Here is a 24,355-nt window from a genome sequence, read left to right as displayed (position 1 = left end):
TAAACCAAGCATTCAGAAGACATGAGTCCTTTGATTTTCACAGTTTCTATTTACTCCTATATCACCATCTCTTGGATAGGTCATGTATTACAACATAGGAAATTAAAAGAATGTAGTTGAGTTTGTAGGCTTGGCATCAGTGTGTGGACATCCAAGTGTCTCTTGAAAACAAACGTGGGTTTTGTATGTGTGGAGGTTGACAAAACTGAGTTTGAAATATTTTTCAACATACTTTTTTTTTTTTTATAGCACTGGCCTGATATACATTTTTGAACATGTTTATTTTAATGGTTTCGGGATTTTATTTTAAACCACTGGCAACAGTCTGAAATCTACTCAATGATTATATAGATATTAAGCACCTTTCAAAGACATATTGTGATCAGCGGACATAACAAACATAAACCTGGAACAGATCAAAAGACACACATCTATAAAGGGTTTTAAATACAACATTACAGGGTCAAATATTTATAAGACATTATCTTGGTTCAGGACCACATCCAGATGCACTCAACCAGATGATGGTCTCCAGACTGCCCGGTGGGTAAAAGTTCAGAGTAACACTGATAACTATTTGTCTCCATCTAGTGACTGACTCAGATCCTCACACTGAATCTGGTCCCACTCCTTGAGTCTCATTCATGAAACATGATCTTTTCCTAACTGCTCACACAATCTACACCTGCTCCTGACTGTGTGTAGCGCTTGTAGAAATGTAGGAATGCACAAATATTGCTCGTCACTGTTGTTGAATTCATATTGCACAATACGCAGATGCCTTTGAAACACGTAATATTTAAACATGACAAACATTTAGAAATATTTGGAGGGGGACAGGTTTTAGGGATTGGACACGCATGCCTGCATCTAATGATGATATTAACCAGAACACTTTCATACCATAGATGTGCAGCTTATATGCGATTCAAAGTGTGTGTTGCTACATGTTGCTACAGGAGTCACAGTGTTCAGCAATCTCAAACTTGAATGATTGGTGTGACAAGCTATAAAGGACAGCTTTTTTTTTTTTTTTCTCAGAGTGATCTTTCCTCCCCCGACAGAATTACCGTAACAGCAGTTGTTACTTTCTCCTCTTCTTTTGTTGGTCACACCTGCAGTTAGTGTTCCCAACAGTATTTTTTGGTTTGTTTCAACTTCTTCTACAAGTACAGTAGCTCAATCTCGGTATTCATTCACGCATTATTAAAGGGATTGTTGCTACCATATATGGTCAGTTGGGGGCGTTTCTGAATGCAAATGACCATAACCACACACAAGCATGGTAGTTAGGAACAGGTGGGATTTATCATCACGATTACTTACTAGTGTGCACACGACCGGTGTCCACACATTTGATAATTACCCTTAATAATAACCCTTTCCACGCATGGTTGATTAATGAGGCCCCTGGAACGTTCTGTTCATTTACGATGAGTTGGTCTTTGAGCTTTCACATGTGTTTACAATCAAATCTGAGATTCCCACAGCGTTAGGGCTATTATGTGCAAATCTACACACAGATTTAATAAAGTTTCATGAATGAGACCCGTTGAGTCTCTTATTGTGCAAAAATCACGAGGGTTTTGTGGTAACTTCAAAGAGTCAAATTCTTAATTTTAGCATACAGCAATCTGGTCAGAGCACAGCATATTAATGAGGTGGTCTACGATTTTACACAAACTAAATAAACTTTCATTTAAAGCAGAAGTAAGCGATCCGGTCGTTTTGGCTAATGCTGCGTTCCAGGCAGGCTTTTGAAACCGTAAATTACAGCTTCACGTCACGACTTAGTAGCGTTCCAGGCAACCCACTCGTGTTTTTCCGAACTGTTTTACCTGTGAAAGTCACTATAACGGCCACTCGTAACTTCCGACCCGTGAAGTCGTACCAGATCGAACTGGTACGACTTCACAGGTCGGAAAAACACGAGTTACGAGTTGCCTTGAACGCACCATAACGTCTTGTCAGCCGATGGAGTTAGCAGCCCCCGCCCTCGTCATGGATCTATTGGTCGTCGTCCCTACGTCACACAGCCCTTCATGCCGTTCTCTCTCCTCATTGGATAAAACTTGTAGGATACGAGAAAAGTTTTCTCCTCGGCTCAGAGCAGAGCAGAGCGACTGACAGACCCGTATTTCGGTCCAAACACTCTATGTAAGTGGATTGCTGTCGGAAGATATAACTATTTAAGACTTATATTAAAGCAGATATCAGTGGAATGTTTTTGTTAATATAAGTCCTAAATAGTCCTATTTTCCGTCAGCAATCACTTACATGAAGTATTTCAGCCTAAACACGAGTCTCTCCGTCACTCTGCTCTGCTGTAACCCGAGGAGAAAATTTTCCTTGTGGGATACAAGTGTTATCCAATGAGGAGAGAGAACGGCATGAAGGGCTGTGTGTGCAGCCAAGGGATGCGCGTGAATGTGGTGACGTAGCACGAGGACCAATTGATGCCTGACAAGGGCGGGGGCTGCTAACTCATGGTGCGTTCAAAGAAACTCGTACTTTGTGTTTTTCCTTCCTGTGAAGTCATACCAGTTCGATCTGGTACGAGTTCACGGGTCGGAAGTTACGAGTGGCCGTTATAGGGAACTTTCACAGACAACAGGATGGTAAAAACACGAGCTACGGGTTACCTGGAACGCTACCAAGTCGTAGTTGTGACTTGAAGCTGTAACTTACGGTTTCAAAAGCCTGCCTTGAACGCAGCATTAGCCGAAACGGCCGTGAAGCTGATATCTGCTTTAACAAAAACATTCCACTGATATCTGCTTTAAAGCAGATATCAGCTTCACGGCCGTTTCGGCTAATGCTGCGTTCAAGGCAGGCTTTTGAAACCGTAAGTTACAGCTTCAAGTCACAACTACGACTTGGTAGCGTTCCAGGTAACCCGTAGCTCGTGTTTTTACCATCCTGTTGTCTGTGAAAGTTCCCTATAACGGCCACTCGTAACTTCCGACCCGTGAACTCGTACCAGATCGAACTGGTATGACTTCACAGGAAGGAAAAACACAAAGTACGAGTTTCTTTGAACGCACCATGAGTTAGCAGCCCCCGCCCTTGTCAGGCATCAATTGGTCCTCGTGCTACGTCACCACATTCACGCGCATCCCTTGGCTGCACACACAGCCCTTCATGCCGTTCTCTCTCCTCATTGGATAACACTTGTATCCCACAAGGAAAATTTTCTCCTCGGGTTACAGCAGAGCAGAGTGACGGAGAGACTCGTGTTTAGGCTGAAATACTTCATGTAAGTGATTGCTGACGGAAAATAGGACTATTTAGGACTTATATTAACAAAAACATTCCACTGATATCTGCTTTAACTCAAAAATATTGCTTACTTCTGCTTTAAGTAAAACACCTCAAACAAACTGTTACCGTGTGTTATTGTTGCTCATTGGGAAACACCGAGGATGTAACTTCACAGGATCTGTACCGCTCATTATTTTGTAATCCCTTACCTCATCTATCCTTGTTTGTTTTACTTTCTCACTTCTTTTATTGCCTTTGTTTTTCCCCTGCCAGTCTATTGGGCACACCTGTGTCTCATTCAGTCCTCTGTGCTGGTTTTTCTATGAGCTGTTGTTATGTTTTCCATCCTCATGACCTTTAGGAGGATTACTGTCAATCCTCTGACATTTTACAGAGCAAGCAATAAGCTCAACAAACTGATATTGATAATAAACATTTTGGCAGCCAGGTCAAGAATTCAGGGCTCTCTTTACATTTCTACATTCACATATAGGGCTGTTACACTTACCTCTTTGGAATTACAGGTAACAGTTAATACATTGCAATGTCAAAATTAAAACTTCTTTAAAATCCAACATTTCAGTGTACTGTAACAGCCAGTATGCTCAGCCAACAAAAAGCTTAGAGGGTATATTACAGGATTTGATGGTATACGTTTGTGTTGTTAATATTCCAAATACCAGAACAAGCACAAACGCATTAAAAGCTAGAAGTAATTTCATGACAATATTGTAAACATAAATCATGTGACAAGTGGTGATGTGGCTTCTGGAGGAAACCACATCACTGATGCCGGTGGATCAGATTCAGCAGCCTACCTTTGCTGAGGAATCCTCAGAAATCTTCTTTCTTGTAGTAATAATATCCCTGTCCGGTCGCTGTGCAGTCTGCACGCCGTCTTCACCACCAGCTCCCGGGCAATCACCTTCATCAGTGTACACACCTTCACCGATTGGTCCGTGAACGCGCCCTGCGGCCAGGGCGTGCATGATTCTCCCTGGTGCGTCATGCGCGCCAGGTGGGAGGAGATTATCTCTAATATCAAATGGAAAAAATAATAATAATTGATGGTCAAAAAGTTTATTTTTAATTTACTTCGGTCATAGTTGAACACCCAATGATGTATGACGAAAGTCTTGGGGCAATGACGGAAACCACCACCACCTCATAGGCTATTTATAGAAGTGGTAGAGGGTGGGGGCATTTTGGGCACAGCCGATGCCAAAAATAAATAAATAAAACAAAACAAAGACCTGAAAGGACAGCCCGCCCGCATGGAAGCTTTATTTAGGCTACCATGTTATTAATAACTAGTTATATTTCCGTAATCTGAAATTCACAGTAGGCTACTAGGCAGCTGGCTACTGTAAAGGCGTTTAATGTCATTAGACTATACAGCTTTCATGTAGAAAGTATATAAAGTATAAAAACTTAACTATATCGTCCAAAGGTTAGTAAGCCTATAAGTTAATATTGTAAAATAAATAAATAAAAAAAACAATGTAGCCTATAGCCTAATGCTCTAAGAAAAATTATATTCATAGGTTTGGATGAACTAAAGCTGTCTAAAAGTTATCAACACTTCTCTGAACTTCCGAGAAGCAGGAGCTGATAATGTCTTTGATAATGTCCACATGTTAGCAGCAAATGCTAGCCTGTGTCTGATTGATATTAACTAGCCTACATCTTGTTTTCCACAAGTTAGCAGCTAAGGTTATTGACGTGTTAGACTAAAATTAGTAGCTTTTAAGTAACTAGCACTACAAAATAAGGTTTATCATAAAAGCTTTCAACATCCAAAAAATAAAATGAGATAAAGCCAATTAAACTGTAGCTAATGTAGCTTCAAAAGTTAGCAGCTTATGCTTGCTGTCTAGATTTGCAACTAAAGCTACCCTTGTATTTTCCAATAGTAGGCTACATGCAGATACTTGCTTTTTAATGTCACAGTTTAAGAATAGGCTATCAACATTTCTCTACAAACAGACGAGCTCCAGCAATTCCCATTTCATACTCACCATGGCCTCCTGGAATTCATGAAAGGATTGGCGGCCAAAAACTCCCACAATTTATACTCTTGCTGATGTCATAAATGATCTTGGATTATACCATAACTGTGGGGGTGCTAAAGGTTAACCTAATGTTTTTGTATTGATAAGCATTTGATTCATTTATAGCGATCATACTTTGTTTACAAATTGTCATTTACACCTTGTTTGTAGCCTACACTGTAGCCTTGATAAAAATGTAGGCTAGATGTTCTGCCAAATAAAATTGTGATTGATTGCTCTCTACTGACACCTCCTGATTGTAGTTAGGTTCTGCCCGGGTCAGACTGATTGCTCAAGAGTGAAAGGATAAGCACTTCAGACTCGAGAGAAGTATGTTTGTGCTGTTGTTTGCTCTGTATTGCCCTTAATTAATTTTTTTTTTTTAATTGAATGCACTGATATTTTATTTGCATTTTCTGTAGACATTCAATTGTTGAAGGCAGAAACTTTAAACACAGTTGAAAAATGTTTCATATTTGAAGCATTACAGTAGGCTACTTGAAGCTTTTCAAAATCTCTGTTATGCGTTTACCTGTTGGACTGAAATGCACAGTGTTTCACAGCCAACTAATACAAAAATGAATGAATAGACATGACACGAATGCTTACTTCAGGTGGTGGACTTTTCATTATGGAATTTGAAATTTCCCCTTTTGTAAACAACTTAAATTATTAAAAAAAAAAAAAAATGAAGCCTGGAATTAAATAAAGGGGAGATTTGCTTATGACTGGATTGGGACAGGATTTGAATCCATACCCTTGGCTTGCACCATTGGTAGCCTAAGCTTTGAACCAGATGCCATAGCCTACATGAGAAGTCACTATAGGCCTAGCCTATGTATTTTATTTATATACATATATTTGTAATTACACGTGGATTTGTAGACCAACAATTGACAGTAGCCTACATCAAATGTACAGTAGGAGACAGTATAGTACCATATAGGCTACTGTCTATAGGAGAACATACAGGAAGTTGCAACGCACCAAAATGGCCACTAGGTGTCACAGGTCTCCCATTTTTTATCAGCACAAAGAAAACAACTAACTTTTCTTTTGGGAAACTGAATGGAAGGAGGGATTAGTGTGGAGTGTGTGATTGTATGTGAGAGCGTGTGTGTGTGTTTGTGTGTGTGAGAGAGAGTGTGTGTGCGTGTGTGAGAGGAAATGTGCTTGCGTTATTTGTTGTCATACACACGCCGACTGTCTCGGGCTCAATGTCTCACCCTGCAAATCTAAAGTCTTTACCCCTCCTGTCCTGTCACCTCCAGCCAGTATAGTAATGCAGGACTAACGTGTGTGTGCTTGTAGCCTATGTGTGGGAGTGTGTGCATGTGTGTGTGTACGTGAATGTGTGTGAGTGTGCAAACAGGAATGGATGCAGACAGCAACAGCTAGGTATACGCGGGGGTGTCGACAGGTAAGCCGCCCCAGCTGAAGACAACGGGACTACACCTTCACCTTCACCGCAGCAGCTGCAGTGAAGTCGCTCCCTCCCTTCGGCTGCTGGAGCTCCCCGTCCCTTCCCTTCCCCAGACGCTTTTTCTCATCGGCTTTACCCGCCTCTCGTGTCCCCACCGCCGGACTGCACTTCGGTGTTTACCTCGGCAGAAGAAATGTCGGAGGAAAAAAAAGACATTCCCAACGAACTGTTCGGTAAGTAGCCTTATACGTTGCTGTCGTTGCTCTAAACTCAAGACAAAACTAAAAGCTGAACACACGGAGTTCGTTATAGTCAGATGAAGTTAGTTAAACTTTTATATCTCAGGTAAACTTGTCGCCCATCTGTTTGTGACTGATCATTTACGATTAAATCACTGGAAACTTCATTACTAAAGCTCATTAACTCACCACAGGCATGTGGACCTCACTATTAAATCACTGCAAGACACTTTAGGAGCCATAATATGATAATAATAATAATAGTGCTAAAACTTAACTTAAAGGCATATTATTGACTATATGACAATGATAAACAGACAGTAGCCTAGATAAGATTAAAACACCACAAACCTCCCATTCCTTATTGTGGAATTGCAAGGGAATACAAAATCCAAAAAACTATGTAAACTACTACAGGTACACTGCTTAGGATTTAGGAATTTGCAAATTACTTTGCTAAACTCAGTCACTATAAGTACAATGTTTAGGTTTTCTTTTGTTTTTGGGGGGGAGTTGCATTTCAGCCACTTGGTAATTTTCATACCCTGAGGGCCAGGCTGGCTACCTGAGAGTTTCTACTCTGCCACTTCCTTATCTGAAGTGGGGGCAGAAATAGAGAGAGAGAGAGGAGGCTTTGGGAGAGGGGTGTGTCCTGTGAAATTCCTTTGGATTGTGAGATATTATCAACACAGACTGCCTGGATGACTGAGTGTCAAAACGAAAGAGGAGGAAAAACTGTAAATCGCTGCAATTTTGCTGGAGAAAGTAGCCTAAACTGTTGACTTTGAACACACCACTCATAGCAGTATTTTTGAGTATCCAAGCTGTCTTGTGGAGGCTGATATCAGGGCTAATGTCCATTATTTTGTTAAGCTGGTATTTTAAAAGGTCAGAAAGTATTTAAACAGGGGGAAAAAAACAAATTCCTGTGAAATACAACTGCCTTTAATTGGACTGTCATTAGAAACCAAAACTAAACCCCAGCACTGAGTAATGAGGCTGACTCACAGACCCCATGCTTTCTGTTACGGTGGCTGCAGCCCAGTCTTCTACTGTATGTCACTGGATTGACTGATGAATGGGGCTTCTTGTTGTCAGCTCCGGCTGCTGGTTTTCATGGGACAGACTGACCTGATGCTGCCCATCATTAGCAATTTAAAACTAAAAGAAGATGAGGCTGTTGGAGTCTGTCCTTATTGCGCTCAGTGGCTGAGGAGTGAGGATGATTACCCTTTGAACTTGAGTCATGGCAGAATGATGGACTATTGATTAACAAGGCAGTGTGACATCATAACTCTTAGAAACACCACAACTTAAATGGTTCAACCTGTTTTTTTCAATGCAACTTTTGATCAGTAAATCATCATTCCCAATGCCTGCAATGTGATATTTGTTGTTGTTACAGTATATCCAAATTAGATGAATTTTCTCCACATCATTCAATTTGATGGACTGACACAGCCATAGAAGTACCCATATTTTGAATATTTCACTTAGTAAAAGAGGACACAGGGAAGTTTACATATTGCTTTTGGTCTTCACGAATGCAGGAAAGCAGTGGGATAACAGAAAGGGGAAGAGACGTAGTTGTAGATTGAACATGTAAAGTCCAGAGCCAGCTGGGAACTCCTCAGCTTTATAGGAGTGATTTGGAACGAGGAGAGAAGTCCACGTGTTTTCGATCAGCCTCCACGCTGCTTCATGCCGTAATGTTTTCATCCTCCTCATGACCTTATTATGCGTCTGGGGCCGGAGAGGAGGGGGACGGCATGATGTCATGGAGGCAGGCGCTCGCTCTTATACTCATTAACGCTCTCTCTCTTAGCCGTGCACACACTATTGGCCCAACTTTACCCTCGTTTCACCTCCTCCTTTATCTTTCTTCTTCTGTCTCTACCTCCCTACCTCTTTCCCCCTCTTCTCCCTCTCTCGCTCTGCCTGTTACTTAATCTTACGTCTTCACCCTCCCCCTCTTTCTCCATCTGTCCACGGATTTTCCCACAACTGCAGCAGCACAGTTCGGCCAGAGCCAGATGAATGCAGCAGAAACACATGAAGTTCAATGTTTAGTTTTCATTTGTGCTTGAAATGTGAGGATATCCCCTGTAACACACATGTGTTGTAACATGTAAGACACACTATGGACAGTAGACTAAAGCTGTCACACTACATTTAGACTGTGTTATACAGTATACAGTTCTATAGAGTTATGTAGACTTCACAGTTTTATGTCAAAGCTGAGGAGCCACAGCTGGCTCAGATCTGCAGATTCACTAATATCAGTATAAGGAACAGCAGTGGGTTCATTTCATATGTGATTTTACATACACTAGTATTTACTTAAGATTTAAGTTCCTACGAATGCTGCAGTAATTGGTTGTTTACCATAAGTACAGTAAATATGATGCAGTTTTGAAGGCACCATGCAACACCACATCATTTCTATGTTAATTGCCCCCTTCACCCTCATTATAAGGTGTGGTGACCAGCTCTATTTCTAGAGCGCGGCTCGCTGAGCGCTGCAGGAATGTTAAACGGAACTGGTGGCGATCAAATCTCTCCCTTCTGATATCTCTATGTGCTGTTATTGTTGGAATAGTTTATAATGTGGCCCGTCCAGCTGTTGTGGTGTTAATTGTCCGGTGTTGTTTTAACCCCTTGTCTGCTGCAGAGAGTGTGCGGGACGCCGTGGGTCGGAGGGTGAAGCTGACCCTGAGGCGTAAAGTCCAGCTGGAGGGCAAAGGTGACAAGGTGGAGAACAGAGTTCTGGTAAGTGACAGCTGCTCCGTTTAGTTAGTTGTCTATACAGTGCAAATCTGGATTCACATACACTGAAAATGTGGTAATTTTTGTTGTTATGGTTTTCAGTCTTTAAAGGGATAGTTCAACATTTTGGCAAATTGGCCCATTGCGATAATCCCTATAGTCTTAGAAGTAGATTCGAGATGGAGTTGTATTCGAGGTAAATGCAGAGACTGCTAACTGCCCCAGATGGGAACACACATCAGCAGTTTTACATTAATTTACCTCTAAAACAACTGGTAACAACGTAACGTTCCGTTATTATCTCATAGCGTGGTGAATGTGCAGGTCATAACTTGTCCACCAGAGTGTTTTGGAGTTGTTGGATTGTGTATTTGATGAGGGAAACCAAGAAATCCCATCAGTCTCCGTAGCGTAGCTCTGAGCAGCTCGCGGCTCTGCTCCGCCGTTCTAAAAAATAGCTTGCACCGACAATTAAAGGTAACAAACCTACTGCTATGACTATAGGGATTATGGCAATGGGCCAATTTGCCGAGATGTTGAACTATCCCTTTAAATGTGTCACGAGGCGGTTCTGTATGGTGGAAAAGCCACAACACAACTACAAACAGCAACAACATGAATGCAAACTGTGAAGTCATGCTGTGGTGTAGCTTTTGCATTGTGTTGAGTAGATTTGGCATACGTGGAGTTTGTGTGACCAAAAATGATCGTTGCACAGCCTTTTGAAAACTGCAGGTGTCATTTGCACTGTTGTGAGTCACTATTTGAAAAACATAGTCAACCTGTTGCCTCAAAAAGACTGGTCGACCGGTTGATTCATCACACAAATATCATTTTGTTAGTCCTAAGGGGGAATTAAAAAGATTTTTTTTAAATCCAAGAGGCTGCATTATTGTGGGCGTGTTGCTACAGGTAAAATTAAAAAGATGAAATGTGAATGAGGAAGTTGAGGTTTATTACACGTCAAGAATATGCTCCTATGAGACACGTTTCAAACTGCAGTTCCTCAGTTTCAATTTGAGAATAGTAAAAAACAGAATTAGCACAAGGTAACAGCACACTTAAAGGTATTCCATTGCCTAATGCCTATAGGAAGTCAATAGTTCTTAAATAATAAATCATATCTAAATACCTAAAGCTTAGAAAGGATCAGCTGTGCTTCATAATCGTGTCTGTTCTCGCCTTTGACACCACAGTCTCTCGTGGTTCTGATGCACTTCCCGTGACTTCTGCTCAGCTGAGCAGCGAGCCTTTGGCCGAACACATGTGGTTGTTGAATATCTTGAATGTCTGCGGCTACAGTAGCTGAGTCTGAGAGGAGCTGACGCCGTGAGTCAGGATCCGATGGTCAGCGTGTGTCTGTGAGTGTCAGACCAGTCAGTGCTTCCCTTTTTTTCTTCACTTAAACAATGTACGGGGTAAACTGACTCACAGAATTAGCAAAGCATCTTCTAACCATGACATTTTTGTTCACACAAACTTTCATTTTAGAAATAACTGAGGTCAAGAGCAAGTTCCACTATCCTTGTGGTTTAAGGGGGTCATTCCAGAGCTTTAATGAAATCCAACAATGGTTGATTGATATTAATTGAAGGCCTGGTTGGACTCTGTGCACTCCAGTCAAGGTCGTCGACACCACACTTGGAAAACCATTTCTTCAGGGAGCTGTTTTTTGTTCTGTCATGTTGAAACAGGAAACGACCTTCCCCAAACAGTTGGCACCACTTCATTAGGATTTCCCTCAGTCAGAATAAAGGAGCCCAACCCAAACCATGAATCCAGAGGCATCTTGATCGGTCAAACCTCCTGCTAATTCTAATTCTGTTGTCCTTGGTTTGGGAAGCGTCAACTGCTAAAACACAAGTCTGCTCATTTATCTTGACGAAAGGGGATATAAAGACGTTTGTAATCATAAGAACATGTTGCAGGTATAACCTAACATGTTTAAAGGGATAGTTCAACATTTCGGCAAATTGGCCCATTGCCATAATCCCTATAGTTTTAGGAGTAGGTTCATTGCCTTTAATTGTCAAGCTATTTTTAGAACGGCGGAGCAGAGCCGCGAACTGCTCAGAGCTACGCTACGGAGGCTCATGGGATTTCTTGGTTTCCCTCATCAAATTCATCAAATACACAATCCGACAACTCCAAAACGCTCTGGTGGACAAGTTGTGACCTGCACATTCACTACGCTATGAGATAATAATGGAACGTTATGAGACAGAGTTGTTTTAGACGTACATGCAGAGACTGCTTGCTGAAAAACTGCCCCCGACAGGAACACACATCAGCAGTTTTGCATGAATTTACCTGGAAAATAACTCTGTTCCATTATTATCTCATAGCATGGTGAATGTGCAGGTCACAACTTGTCCACCAGAGCGTTTTGGAGTTGTTGGATTGTGTATTTGATGAGCAGCTCGCGGCTCTGCTCCGCCGTTCTAAAAATAGCTTGCACCGACAATTAAAGGTAACGAACCTACTCCTAAAACTATAGGGATTATGGATAGCAATGGGCCAATTTGCCAAAATGTTGAACTATCCCTTTAACTCTTGTATGAATTGTTCAAAGACAGTGGACTCAGAGTTGAGTTACTGAGATAAAGAAGCAGGGTGTTACTTGCTGTAGTGTAGGATCTGGTTTCACGTACCGGTATGTGAACTCACCTCAACTCTCTCTGTGTGAATATGAAAGACGGACGTAGCTCATGACTCAAACCTGAGACCTTCTGGTTACAGCTCAGTCAACCCAACTCCCCCCTTCACCTCTGAAGAAAAGCGATCAAACACATTATTTAAGACATATTTCTTTGCCTTTGACCAAATACCACGGCTCTGCAGAATGCGACTGCAGCTCCTGTCGGGACTTGACTGAGGCAAGTTACTCAGAGCAACTTACAGCCACAGGGTGTTGGACACACACACACACACACACACGCACACACACTCTGAGGTGTACACACACACACGCAACAAATTCCACAGCTATAGATCAGCAGATTAGTAGCCCGTGCTGCAATTTTGTGAAATGAGGCAAAACATGCAAAATGTTTCATGATAATGTGTCAGGTGGATTTGTGTTTGTGTAAATAAAGATTGAAACGCTGACAGCTTATTAATATTATAAAAAAAAATATACCATGACCATGTGAGAGGAAGGAAAGCTGTAAAAACTAAACTAAACTTGACAAAATTTTCCATCACACCATTAATCCCCTTAACAGCCACTAGATTTTAACTTCAGTAGCGTCAATAAATGATTAATATTGACTGATTATTTCATAATTTTCATCTCGTTTTGTCCGGCCAACCCAAAGATATTCAGTTTACATATTCAAATGAAACTGTGAGTATATAAAACTCTATCATTATTACGTTCTAGGTGCTGCCTGCAGTGCATCATGATCTGTTTTCTATTATCTGGTCTGACTATGTGGAACCCGTGGACTTATGTCTGCACAACACCTGAACCGGGATGTTTCCAGACTTTATAAACTGAAACAGGTTGTTCTGATCGTCAGTGCTGCTCTAGTCTCCCAACGCAGCCTTGCCCCCATTGGCCGAGACGTCCCGCCAGTCAGAGCCGACCGCTTATCTCATTGGCTGTTCGCTGACCTCAAACAGATGCGACCCGGAGCGACCCCTGTGGAAACGGGTTACAGTACATATACCAGAGTCGACTACAGCGTCCCTTTTTGTTTTGTCTCTTTCTTTGATAATTTCATCTCAGTGGAACGGCGACGACAAGGACCGTTTATCTTGCGCCGTTTCAGAACTATAACTCGGACCACAAACATCTCATAAGCTCCCGATGAAAATAAGTTACTAATTTTGTCAGAAACACACTGGCACTGCCTGAGCGAGCAGCCATAATGTGCACTCGCTCACTGCCAGGACAGAAGTTCAACACGTGGTGAAAGATAATATATATTATTATCCCCACTCTGTGAAAAAACGCTCCAGAGGCCAAGCCCTCAGCCGGCTTACCGACAAGTGGAAATAGTCGAGGCGAGACAAAAGTCCAGGAGGGAAACATCTGTTCAGGACATATTTGGTTTAGAAAAATGAGCAGAATGATTTTACTTTCGCTTTTGTTTCCTTGTGCCCAGTTATTTCTTTGTGGATCTTGACATTATTTAGTAAGAATCTCCCTTTGTCTGTGTCTCTATGTCTGACTGAGCTCTGTCTCTGTTCCCAGGCCTTGGCATCACATCGAGCCTATCTGCTGACAGCTCGGGTCCCTTCCAAGGTTTGTAAATATCTATGTGTGTGTGTGTGTGTGTGTGTGTGTGTGTGTGTGTGTGTGTGTGTGTGTGTGTGTGTGTGTGTGTTTGGTGACATTGGTGGAAAGACAGATGTCCTTCCCATTCACATTGAAGTAATCTAGTCCTTTCCCCTTTCTTTGTGAATGTGTATTATTTGGTCATTTCAGACAAGCTGCTGCTTGTTTCTCCAGAGTCAAGTTGCTTTTTTGTTTTGTTTTTCTTCTCGTTTTACCTTGTTGTAATTGCACATTTACTAAAGCTACAACAGGTCTGAACAGGTTTTAGACGCTTAAAGTCTCTAAAATGCAAACACAGGTAACAGTGGGGGAGTTTGGTTTAGATTTTAATCCAGGCTAACGTTGGTCCAGAGTCTGAAACATCTCTATATGACTGCTTTGTAGACATTCATGACCTGCAGAGGATGTCTCCAACAAACTTTGGACAAATTCTTTCTCTAACACCACCAGGAGGTTCACATGTATAGGTTTCAGTGAAATGATTCAACAGCTGATAGAGGGCATTGGGGTAAATTGGGAAAAACAGACATCACTCCCATCAGCCTTTAGCTTGGTGTTTTTTGGACTAATTAGACAATGTCCAGTGTGTGATAATTGGCAAGGTTTATTGGCAAAATGTGAATATACCACCCATGAATATATTTGTATGAGTGCATATCAAATTATTTTGGTTTTCGCAGCCTTATAATTATTATTTTATATACAGTAGCCTACATATAGCAAGGGTCTTGCTTTAGAGAGTGTCGCCATCTTGCACCGCCATGTTTGTACGGCAGCCCGAAAGGAAAATCCATCCAGTCAGAGAGCACGTTTTGCAAGTTTCGCGTTCATAAATAAACCAACAAAGAAGAGGGCGGAAGGAAAGAAGGAGGAGGAAACAGCAGACATAGTATTGGAAAATGGTTTTGATCTTCACCTCATCGCTCCATGCTCCTAAAATACTCACAGTCGTCCCAGTCATGGAAAACAAGTTTTTTTTGTCCTCTGAGGCCAACGTAACTTTGCCGACAGGAGGGGTGAATGCGAGCGAGTGAGCGCTGCAATCTATAATCTGAAGGCTAGATGTCACGTTTTTCCCCCATTTTACACACTGGACCTTTAAAAGGTGAACATGGAGCTAGCTCAAAGCCTTGTTAGCATAGCTGCAGACATTTTGTTTAGCTTTTTACCTACTAGTATTAAAGAAACTTTGTTAAAACATCATCAAATAACCAACAAAGAGCTGGTTCCAGGTGTGAAAAGCAACACAGATGTTACCTCCTGCCTCTATTGCATGTTTGATTTTGTACTACTACTGAAGTTAGCATGCTATTGCTAACATCACTGTGCCCTGAAGACACACCAGTGCTCAGAGAGGGAGGATTATAACGTCTTGTTTTGTAAACGCAAAGATGGCCAAAGCTCTTGCCAAACAGCAACCAGCACATTCCTCTGCAGAGATAACTCACCTTTAAAAAAATACATCTGTAATTCATCATAAATGCAACTCCAAAACAGCTCATAGTTTGTAGTATGATTGGGTTGTAAAAGTCTACAGATGTTAATATTCAGTATTTTTATGTAGAATCGCCAAAACCAGCATTTAAATATGTCTCTCTACTCTCTGACTCCACTACCCGAGGCACTCGGCCTCAAACCTGCCTCCTTCTGAGGAGCTAAACCTTTAATGTGACTCACAAATATCTAGTTTCTTTTTTAAGTCATTTCTTAAAACAACCGGCCGACGTTTCCTCCTGTTTGAGTAACAGTCGCCAGAGACATTCGGTGGGGACTATTTTCAGAAACTGATTAATCCACGTTTTGAGCTCTATTCCCAGCAGCATGACATGTTTATGTGGGTTTAGGTAAAATAAACTACAGTAGGGTGTGTGTGTGTGTGTGTGTGTGTGTTCCTGGTAATTTGAATATATTTGGCTTTTTAACCTACTATCTGTTCAGGTCATTCTGTGAACCCGCATTAGTGCTGCTGTGTCTTCACTTCTTTCTTCCTCTAATTCCTCCCAGTTCTCTGTTTATCTGCCCCGAATATTGAAAGTCTGAGAACAGGTCCCACCATATGGAGACATTTGATAGTTTTTTTTTTACCCACAATGCAGCTGTGAGAACTCCAGCCTGTGGGAAAGGAAAACAGAGAGAGGAAGAAAAGTTCAATCTGGAGGGCGAGAGAAAGAGAGAGATAGAAAGAGAGAGAGAGAGAGAGTCGGAGATAAAAACATGCTGGAAACAGTAAAAATATAAGCAGTAAAAGATTTTTTTTATGTCTATAAAGCGTGCCTTTATATAAGAAGGTGACAAATGTCATAAAAGTTATGTAACAGTGAAAATTAAAAACACTTTAAGGTTTACAGTTAATAACCTACACACTAATAACCTATTTCTAGACATGTAAAAATCCAAACACCTCAGATTTCAAGTCACAGGAACCATTTCACATTCAGAGCCCGAACACATAAACTTCTCAGTTTTAAGCTTCATAAACTGCTTTAGACGTTATGGCTCATCAGAGACTTATATTATTTAAAAGAGAAGTGAACAGACGCTTCGACTGTTTCCTTTTTCTCAGCCTCTATTTTAATGGCTCTCTGGTAAACCTCCAGTTCTTTTTTTTGTGTATGTGTGTGTGTGTGTGTGTGTGTGTTTTCTTGCTCTTACTAAGGAGTGTGTATGTGTGTGAATCAGGCCAGACAGCATATAAATAAGTGGGAAAGTCTGATGCAGAGTGAAACTGGGAGTCAACTCTGGAGTCTTCTCAGAGAGGATCTGCACAACAAAACTTTCATCTGCCCATTTCAACACAGATGGAGTCGTCAATAGATTATAGTCTCACTCACCAAGTCCTTTCTTCATACTAATCTTTAACGCAAACATAAAGACATTTACTGATCGCACTGTACAAACCACGAGCTGCTTCACTTCCTGATAAAGTGCGGGGGGAAAAAAGGTCCTGAATATTTTCACAGCAGCAGTAAAAACAAGAAGAGAAGAGAATCTTTTGCACTTTCAGCCAGAGTCTGATATGGTTCAGATGTAGTCGATAATAAATGATTGGCTAATGATTTTTTACTCAGAATTTGCTCCGTTTTTTTTGTTTTTTTCCATCCACATTTGGACAAAGTGACCTCAGCCCTGCAGGGACTGTGGGCAACTTGTTATTTTCTTACGTCTGGCCATGTTTGTTTTTCCACCGCTTGCAAAATATCCCTTGATCTGAGTGACATTTAAAGGATTAAATACATTTTTACACATGTGTTAAGTCCAAATTTAAGAGTTTTTTTTAAATAACATAAGAAGTTGAGGATAATTTCACTACTTTTTCTTTTTTTTTACGGGTCTGTGGGATCTATTTTCACACTCGGGTGTTAGAAACTTGTCCAGTCGACAGTCTGGAGGTCTGTTATTGTATATTTGAAATGGTCGGATGAAAATATTACAGCTCCACAACAGCAGCAGCAGCAACAGGCACAAAGGAAACGTAGATAACCTCTGAAGAAAATCTGCTGAGCTGCCTCTGCCAGCTGACCCCTGATCTGTTGTTCCACAGCGGGCCAGAGGTTTTTCTTTCTAAGTGTGTGCGTGTGTGTGTGTGTGTGTGTGTGTGTGTGTGTGTGTGTGTGTGTGTGTGTGTGTGTGTGTGTGTGTGTGTGTGTGTGTGTGTGTGTGTGTGTGTGTGTATATGTGTGTATCTATGTGTGTGAGAGAGAGTGAAACAGAGGCTGGTCTGTTCCTCGGTGTGTACTGTCCCAGCAGAGAGCGGCAGCAGAGGGTGAAAAAAAAGACAATGGAGGAATTTAACAGCTGGCAAGGAAAAGGAGGAGGGAGGGGGGGGGGGCACTGTTCCTTTCTGCCACCCACCCTCCCCTCCTTTCCCTCCCTCCTCCTCACCCATTCACCCCCTACGTCCCTCGCTTCCTCTTCTCTATATCACCAAGTCACTCTTTTGATTTCTTATACATTTTCTCATTTTCAAATCTTCCTGCCGTGAGTTATTGCCCCCTCCCTCTTTCTCTCTTCCTGTCTTTTTTTACTTCTTCCTTTACTTACTCCCTTTTTATCTCTTTTTTCTGCTTACTCTCTTCTCCCATCTTTCACTTCTTCATAACTCATTTTTGTTGTCTTTTTGTTGCTCTCTCCTCTCTCTCTCTCTTGCTCTCCTTTGGCAGCCTCCATTATTTTTACTTTCTCCCTCTCTCTCTCCGTCTCTCTCTGAACTCAAAGGGAAATGTGTGTGAGGTTCAGTCTGACTCCAATCCAGACATTTGTTCTACAGACTATTTGTAGCGTGTGTTTTTCTTTTTTCTTTTTTACATTCCTATTGTCTCTGTGATTTTCTCTGTGTTTTTTCCTCTTTCTCCTTCTTTCACTCTTTCTCTCCGCGGGGGTTTGTTCAGGTCTTTACAGTAACGATGCCAAGCCTCCGTATCGGTACATTATCTCCTAAATAAAAAATCCTCCAGACTTTACAGTTTCATTTCAGATGCAGATCCACTGACAGTTTGTTGAGAAAGAGCTGGTTATTGTGACACAGAGACTTGTCTTCACGTTTCATCTCTGCTGCAAAACCTTCAAAACAAGTCGGAGCACGATCAGACTCGGCATAGTTGACCTTAAAAAAGAAAAAGAAAAAAGTGCTGTTATAGCCACTTGGCATATGTTTGGGCTCATCCAGCAAAAGGCGCTGCTATCGTTGAGTTCCACACACAACAAGGCCAGTAGTATGCGGACAGCTGAGCATTCCTCCACGTATGTGATGGCTGAGCAGATCATTCCTAAGAAACGAGTGTCCACACCTGATTTCTTTCTTTTTTCTTTTTTTTTCAATAGATCTTTATTGATTTTTATCGAACAAAACATCGACAACATACAAGTGCTCTCTGTATTCACATATCAATACGGAAAGAAAAACAAGCCACCATCCAAACCCAAATGTAAACTTAGCTCATGACTGTCCTTATCCCAAAAGTAAAAAAGGCATCAGAAACGAAAAGACAAAGAAAAGAAAAGAATAAAATAAATAAATAAATAATAATGATTAAAAAGGAATTGATAAAAAAAAGTAAGTAAACGAAATACAGACAGATAAACAATAAAATAAAATTTAAAATACATAAATAAATTACACAAGTAGATATAGCCATATAAGTCCACACCTGATTTCTGAGACTCCAGTTCGTCCCAGAGCCGTCGTGGCGGTGTGGTGTCTGAGGTCGAGGCTCTGGGAAGCCGTTTTTCTTGGTGGACCTGGCTCTGTCCACTGGGTCATTGTTCCAACAGGAAGTGGCCTTTCCCAAAACGTTGCCACCAAGTTGAAAGCACACTATAATCTAAAACATCATTGTTTGCTGTAGCTCGACGAGGCCCGAACCAGGAAACACGGCTCGACCAAAAGTAATGTGGACACTGGACACACCTATAGAGCATTACTCCAGCACTGAGGGCTAATCGGATCTGCTAACACGACACTAATGGGTTAAATTCAGTTGTTGTTGAAGCACAGTTGGCGCTTTGTGGGCTCCAATCCAGACGACAGTGGGACGTCTGTCGCATGTTTTTCTATCTCGCTCGAGTTTTCTTTTCTCCCTCCACTTTGCTCAAAGTCTGAAGCTTCAGGAAAGAACAAGAAAACTGTCCTAGTCTTTGTTTATTATGGAATACAACAACAACAACAACAATGATTAAAAGACAAAATAGTCACCAGTCGTCCTGTTAAAGTTTCCACATCTTACCCTCCTTCATTGTTGATCCATAACAACTAATCTAATCTGAGAAAATCTCAGTGTAGTTTCTACATCTCCTCTCTGGAGCTCTGGAAACATCAGCCAATCAGAAGAGAGGAAGTTCTCAGCCATTCCTCTGATTGGCTGACAGTTTTCTGGATGATTGGATTAAAATAGATCAGATTTCAAGTTCAGACTCAGAAAAAAACGTAATCTTTCAAGGTTGGATGGTGGGCAGGGCTCAGGCTATGAGAGGCATAGTGAGAGCAGTGATAGCTTTGTTATGTTGTGACATCACAAAGTAACAGGAAGTCCTGACGGCTGGTTTTAAGGCTCAGTTTCTGAATACAGGCTGTGTGCATTTCTCTGTGGACTGAGGCTTTGATACTTTCACAGTATTAATATAGAACCTAGAGCTGCTTTATAATCACATTACACATGGACATCTACCTTTATACTGTATGGAGCTTTAACACAAACATCTACCTTTATACTGTATGGAGCTTTAACACAAACATCTACCTTTATACTGTATGGAGCTTTAAAGAAATAATTTAATCACACAGTCTGTTTCTGATAAACATTTCCTTGGAAAAATCCTCAAGTTCTCAGGAGGAAAATCAAACAGTTTACATTATTTCTTGAGAAGTTTTCACATTGTGGAGAGGAGTTCTCCTTTGGGACACATAACTTTTCATTTGTTGAACCAAAAGGAGAAAGAAAAAAAAAGAAAGAACATTTTGACCTTGTAATGTCTCTGTGAATAAAATGTTGAAATACAAGATTAACTTGACATGTTAATGAATTTCACCATCCGTGTCTTGCTTGGTTGGTTGTTTCAGGTTGAACAGTCCTTCAGCTACCTGGATATCCATGGGATCAGCAGCAACAAGCCCACTCAGGTACACACACACACACACACACACACACACACACACAAACAGGAAATACTAAGGAAATACTAGTGGTGAAGTGTTAAGTTCAAACACACACACACAGACAATCACCTCCGCCTACACGTCAGCAAAGGTGAGAGCAAAGTGTTTTGTCACAACCTTTTTAAATACACAAACAAACAGGAATTATCTAACATGTCTGAATGATAATTTGATAATTATCTTCCCACAGACTCTGCTATGAGTCAACTGTGTCATGGTTCAGTGTCTCGACTCTTATCTCTTCCTTCTTTCTTTTATGGTGCTGTGGTTTTTGAAATCGGGCCAAAGCAGGAAGCATCTTTAGTTTCACCAAATCCTCACAACGTCAGCTGGGAGTGGGAGTGGGAGTGGGAGCGGGGAGGGGAGGGGTTGTCATTTGTTTCAAGCGAGCCATTTTTATTTGTTTGTTTGTGTTCTTGTGTGTCGCCCTCTGCAGCTGGTGCTGGAGCATGATCGCGGTCCGTGGAGCCTCCGGCTGGGCTCGGTGGAGGAGGCCGACGAGCTGATCGCTCACATCGGCAGCTGTCTGCACCGGATCTGCCCCGCCGGCTCACCTGTGTAGGTACCACACAGCCAGGACACACCTCAGGGCCGTGAGATTTTAATCACGCTCAGGGTTGTTTTATATACTTAAAGGAATAGTTCACCAAAAAATTAAATTCATTAGTGACTCACCCTCATGAATACTCCGTAGTAGTTTTTTATTCCTCAAAGTGCATCTGGAGACCCGGGAGGCCGGTTCGTAGTCCAACGAAAACTTAATATGAGAGTCAATAGCGCCCGACACAAAAACGTCCATAAAACCACACAAAAACCTTTTAATATTCCTCCACACTGCTTGTCCACTGCAATCCAAGTGTCCTGAAGGGATATAGTCCAGAGTTTACTTGAAACAACGTCATTTAGGACATTTTTACAGCCTAAACAGTCCTGTAGTGAATTTGCCTGGGGAGCGCTCCCACGCGTGCATCCTGCCTGACACAAGCAGGTCCATAAAACTACACAAAAACCTTGTAATATTCCTCCACACTGCTCGTCCACTGCAATACAAGTGTCCTGAAGGGATATAGTCCAGAGTTTACCCGAAACAACGTCATTGAGGCGGTCGCGTGAACGCGTGAACGCGAGAGCGCGCACCAGGCAAATTCAATACAGGACTGTTTAGGCTGTAAAAATGTCCTAAATGACGTTGTTTCCAGTTAACTCTGGACTATATCCCTTCAGGACACTTGTATTGCAGCAGACGAGCAGTGTGGAGGAATATTAAATGGTTTTTGTGTAGTTTTATGGACGTGTTTGTGTCGGGCGCTATTACTCTCATAAAAGGTTTTTGTTGGACTACGAACCGGCCTCCCAGGTCTCCAGATGCACTTTGAGGAATAAAAAACTACTCCGGAGTAATGACTGAATTTCATTTTTTTGGGTGAATTATTCCTTTAACTGGTTAATATTTCTAATTCTCTCTCATCCTTCCCTCTCTCTCTCTCTCCGTAAGGAAGAAAGGTGATGAGGAAGATGAGCTTGAAGCCTCCAGAGAGGACGGCAGCTCTTCAGGCTCTGTGGAACGACCAGGGCTCGGCCGACCTCGGCCCCTGTGGTAAATCAGCCTCAAAATGTTCACGTTAGACCCAGTCACATGTTCATGAAGAGCGTGTGTGTGTGTGTGTGTTTGAAGGCTTAACACTTGTTGTCATGTGACTCTTTATTCCAGGGGGTTTCTCCCATCAGTACTGGTGTGTGTGTGACTACCTGGGGCTGCCGTACAGAGAGGAGGTCCAGTGGGTCAGTGCTGTAGATGGAATCGTTATATTAATGCTGCTTTTTTTTTTTTTTTTTTTGCTTGTTTCCAGTTTATTCTCACCTTCCTGTTTTTCATTATTATCTGCTGCTTTGTTGTAGATAATAATAGTGTTTAATTATTAGGTGTTTATTCTTCTGCTTTTTTTTCCTGCTGCTTCTTCGTTTTTCTTCCTCTTGGTTTTTGTTTTATCTTTGTTTCTTTTTCATATGTCATTTCATTCTTCATAAACTCACCTTTTCTTCTTTTTCTCTATATTTTTAATAACTTTTAAATCAGATCCTTTCCGCCTCTGCTCTTCAACTCGACGCAGTGACTCTCTCTCTCTGTCTTTGTCTTTTCCATTTCTACCACTTTTTGCATTGTACCTGAACGCACCATCATCACCGCCTCACCTGTTGTTGTCTTCTGCACCTCCTCCAGGACGTGGACACCATCTATCTCACTCAGGACACCAGGGAGCTCAACCTGCAGGACTTTATTCACCTGGAAAACAGGTACGTTCACTAAACAACATCCTGGATTCATCAGTAATCCAATGTGTGTGAGTTTGAGACTTTGACTTTCAAGATTTTGATCAAATGTGTGGTTTTATTTAAAGTTTTTTACCCACATTTTTTTTAAAATTTGTTTTAAACATTTGCAACATGACTAAATGTTATCTTTTTATTACTCTGAAGAATATAATATATCTTTATCCATGCAGGGATTTGGTGGCGATCATCGCAGCTCTGGAGTACAACCAGTGGTTCACCAAACTCTCCGCCAAAGACTACAAACTGGTAACTTGTTTATAATCAAATAAATAAATAAAAAAAACAATAGTAGAGACCAGATTTGAAGATTTTTTTGCCATTGTGGGACAAAAATCTTTTTCCATTTCTTGTATTAACATAAGTTGCTTGGAAAAACAGGGAATATTTCACCCAAAATTGATAATTCACCAATCATCTACTCACCGTTACGCCAAGGAAGGGTTTGGAGAACTTTAGGAGTCAACAAAACACTATATAATGGCGGCGGATAGAGTTCACTTTTGAATCATCCAAAACACACACTATGAAACATCCAAATACCTCCATACTGCTCGTCTGTACTGACCCATGAAAAAGTTGTTCGGAAAAAAATAGTGTGATCTCTGTTTTTAGTCTTGTTGTAGTAGTACAGTAGCTCCCAGTGGCTCTGTTGGTGTTTGTGCGCATGCGCGAGATTTGCTGCGAGATGTTTGTTCGTCGTCGTAAACCATTGGATGTATGATGTAAACACAGAAGAACATCTCACAGCAAATCTCGTGCAGCCACTGCTAGCTACTACTACAACAAGACTAAAAACAGAGATCACATTAAATTTTTCCGAACATCTTTTTTCATGTGGCGGCTTCAGGACACTTGGGTCAGTACAGACGAGCAGTATGGAGGTATCTGGATGTTTCATAGTGTGTGTTTTGGACCATTCATAGTGAACTCTATCCGCCGCCATTATATGAAAATCCGTCGCCAGCCGGACCCCCCTGGAACTCCAAAAGCGTTTTGATGACTCAGAAAGTTCTCCAAACCCTTTCTTGGCATGACGGAGAGTAGAAAATTGGTGAATTATCGATTTTTGGTGAAATATTCCTTTAACTCTGTGCGTGTTGCGTGTCTGTTGTTGTCGTCCAGTCAACAGATGTGTGCGACCAGATCCTCAGGGTGGTGGCTCGGTCCGGCCGGCTGGAGGAGCTGGTGCTGGACAACGCTGGACTGAAGAGGTCAGAGGTCAAATCCATGTAGTGTGTTGCTCATCTGACTCTGTTCAATAAGATAAATGAATGTTGAGTGTGTGTGTGTGTGTGTGTGTGTGTGTGTGTGTGTGTGTGTGTGTGTGTGTGTGTGTGTGTGTGTGTG

At 41.6% G+C, this 24,355-nt stretch overlaps 1 protein-coding gene across 1 annotated transcript in view; it reads left to right on the top strand.

The window, feature by feature from the left end:
* Positions 1–6,495: 6,495 nt before the first annotated feature.
* Positions 6,496–24,355, top strand: part of carmil1 (capping protein regulator and myosin 1 linker 1) — a 36,926-nt gene continuing 19,066 nt past the window's right edge. Inside the window, exons 1-10 of the mRNA XM_083981997.1 lie at positions 6,496–6,968; positions 9,646–9,743; positions 13,939–13,989; positions 20,579–20,638; positions 21,111–21,232; positions 22,174–22,271; positions 22,386–22,456; positions 22,896–22,969; positions 23,179–23,254; positions 24,131–24,219. Of these exons, the coding sequence (XP_083838123.1) occupies positions 6,929–6,968; positions 9,646–9,743; positions 13,939–13,989; positions 20,579–20,638; positions 21,111–21,232; positions 22,174–22,271; positions 22,386–22,456; positions 22,896–22,969; positions 23,179–23,254; positions 24,131–24,219 (779 nt within the window). The 5' untranslated portion in view covers positions 6,496–6,928. The remainder of the gene's footprint in view (positions 6,969–9,645; positions 9,744–13,938; positions 13,990–20,578; positions 20,639–21,110; positions 21,233–22,173; positions 22,272–22,385; positions 22,457–22,895; positions 22,970–23,178; positions 23,255–24,130; positions 24,220–24,355) is intronic.

The sequence above is a fragment of the Trachurus trachurus genome (assembly GCF_905171665.1).
Source record: "Trachurus trachurus genome assembly, chromosome: 11".
Classification (NCBI taxonomy): domain Eukaryota; kingdom Metazoa; phylum Chordata; class Actinopteri; order Carangiformes; family Carangidae; genus Trachurus; species Trachurus trachurus.
The sequence above is the reverse complement of the archived record's forward strand: the minus strand, read 5'-3'. Positions and strand labels throughout refer to the sequence as shown.